The following is a 1,348-nucleotide window of genomic DNA, read 5'->3' as shown; positions in this document are numbered from 1 at the left end:
GGGGTATGTCTAACCTTCTAGATAACCCAATATTCAGCCATAGAAAGGACAAACGAGTCAACATCAAGGAAAGTATCACATGGGCATCTTCAAGTTCAACAAAGAATCCATAAACTAAACATTATTATATAATTATTGAAGAGAAACAAGTCGTACTTTTTTTCATTTTGACCGAATCCAAGAAATCACCATGAAAAAACTAATAATAAAAAACAACGACCTTTTATCTTTAAATACCCTCTCTCCCATCCTCTCCTCACTCACCACTTATTGATAAAAGTGGTTTTTATAGATTCCTTCTAATCAATCAAAAGTGGTTTTTCTAGCATTGGAAACCATGGGTAATTGCATGGAGGCTTGTAAATTGAGGCAACAAGAAGATGAGATCAGCACACAAGAACAAGAATCAGATGGTTTTGCTAAGGAAGCTGGTTTTGAGAAGGGTGGTTTAAGGATTAAGATAGTACTGACAAAGAAGGAATTGGAGTCGTTAATGTTTGAGCTAAAGAGAAAAGATGGAAAGAGATTGGAAGATGTTTTGGGTGAGATAGAGAAAGAGAGAGAGAGAAGAAGAGATGATGATGATGTTAAAGGGTGGAAACCAACTTTGGAGAGTATCATGGAGGGTCCTGAAGTCCATGAGATGAATAGATGAACCCCCTTTTTTGTTATTTTTCTGAGTTTTTTTTTTTTTTTGGATGTACTATGTAGTAACATTTTGACTTAATATCATTGAGTCAAACTTGTAATTAAAATTTCTCTTTATTAGATTATGTTAGTGATCTTTGCCACATTTTTTTTTAAAGATAACGCTTTGATGATGTTGATTATGATGATAATTTGAATGACAACATCCTACATGATTATGTCTTATTCATCTTAAATAAGTTCAAATCATGCTTTAAACGCAACTGAAGCCTAAATCCTAGGAAAAAACAAGGGTCAAGCGTAGAGCAACAATTGCGGGCAGGCAGAAAGTTAAACGAACTAAGATTAGGTTGTGAGACGAAGATAAAGCACAGAGACAAAACAAAAAAATAAATTGAAAAAAAAGGTAATTTTTCTACTGTTATCATCAATTTTCGTACTTGTGTCTAGTGTGTAGTTTTTTACTCTGATTTTCAACGTTAAGATTATATGTCTTTTAATCATCAAACCAAGGGTGATTGGGTTTGTGATACGCCTACCTGCAAGAAGAAAGTAATCGGCGCAACTTGGAGCGAGTGTTTGCTCTTATATTAATAGAAAAGAGGAAAGCATTAGAAATTACAGAAGAAGAGTAAGAACGGAGAAGAAAAACATAGATGAAGAAGAGAGTTCTTGATTATTCATTATTCCCCCCATACAT

At 33.9% G+C, this 1,348-nt stretch overlaps 1 protein-coding gene across 1 annotated transcript; it reads left to right on the top strand.

Annotated features, from left to right (window-relative positions):
• The first annotated feature begins 337 nt into the window (after window positions 1-337).
• LOC147407936 (uncharacterized) lies at window positions 338-655 on the top strand. Its single transcript, XM_086432642.1, has one exon. The coding sequence runs from the start codon at window positions 338-340 to the stop codon at window positions 653-655; it is 318 nt and encodes a 105-aa protein (XP_086288768.1).
• Window positions 656-1,348: the final 693 nt, after the last annotated feature.

Source organism: Akebia trifoliata, chromosome 3 (assembly GCF_017979445.1).
Source record: "Akebia trifoliata isolate Shusen 1 chromosome 3, ASM1797944v1, whole genome shotgun sequence".
Lineage (NCBI taxonomy): Eukaryota > Viridiplantae > Streptophyta > Magnoliopsida > Ranunculales > Lardizabalaceae > Akebia > Akebia trifoliata.
Note: the sequence above shows the minus strand (reverse complement) of the source record. Positions and strands in the feature narration are given on the sequence as shown.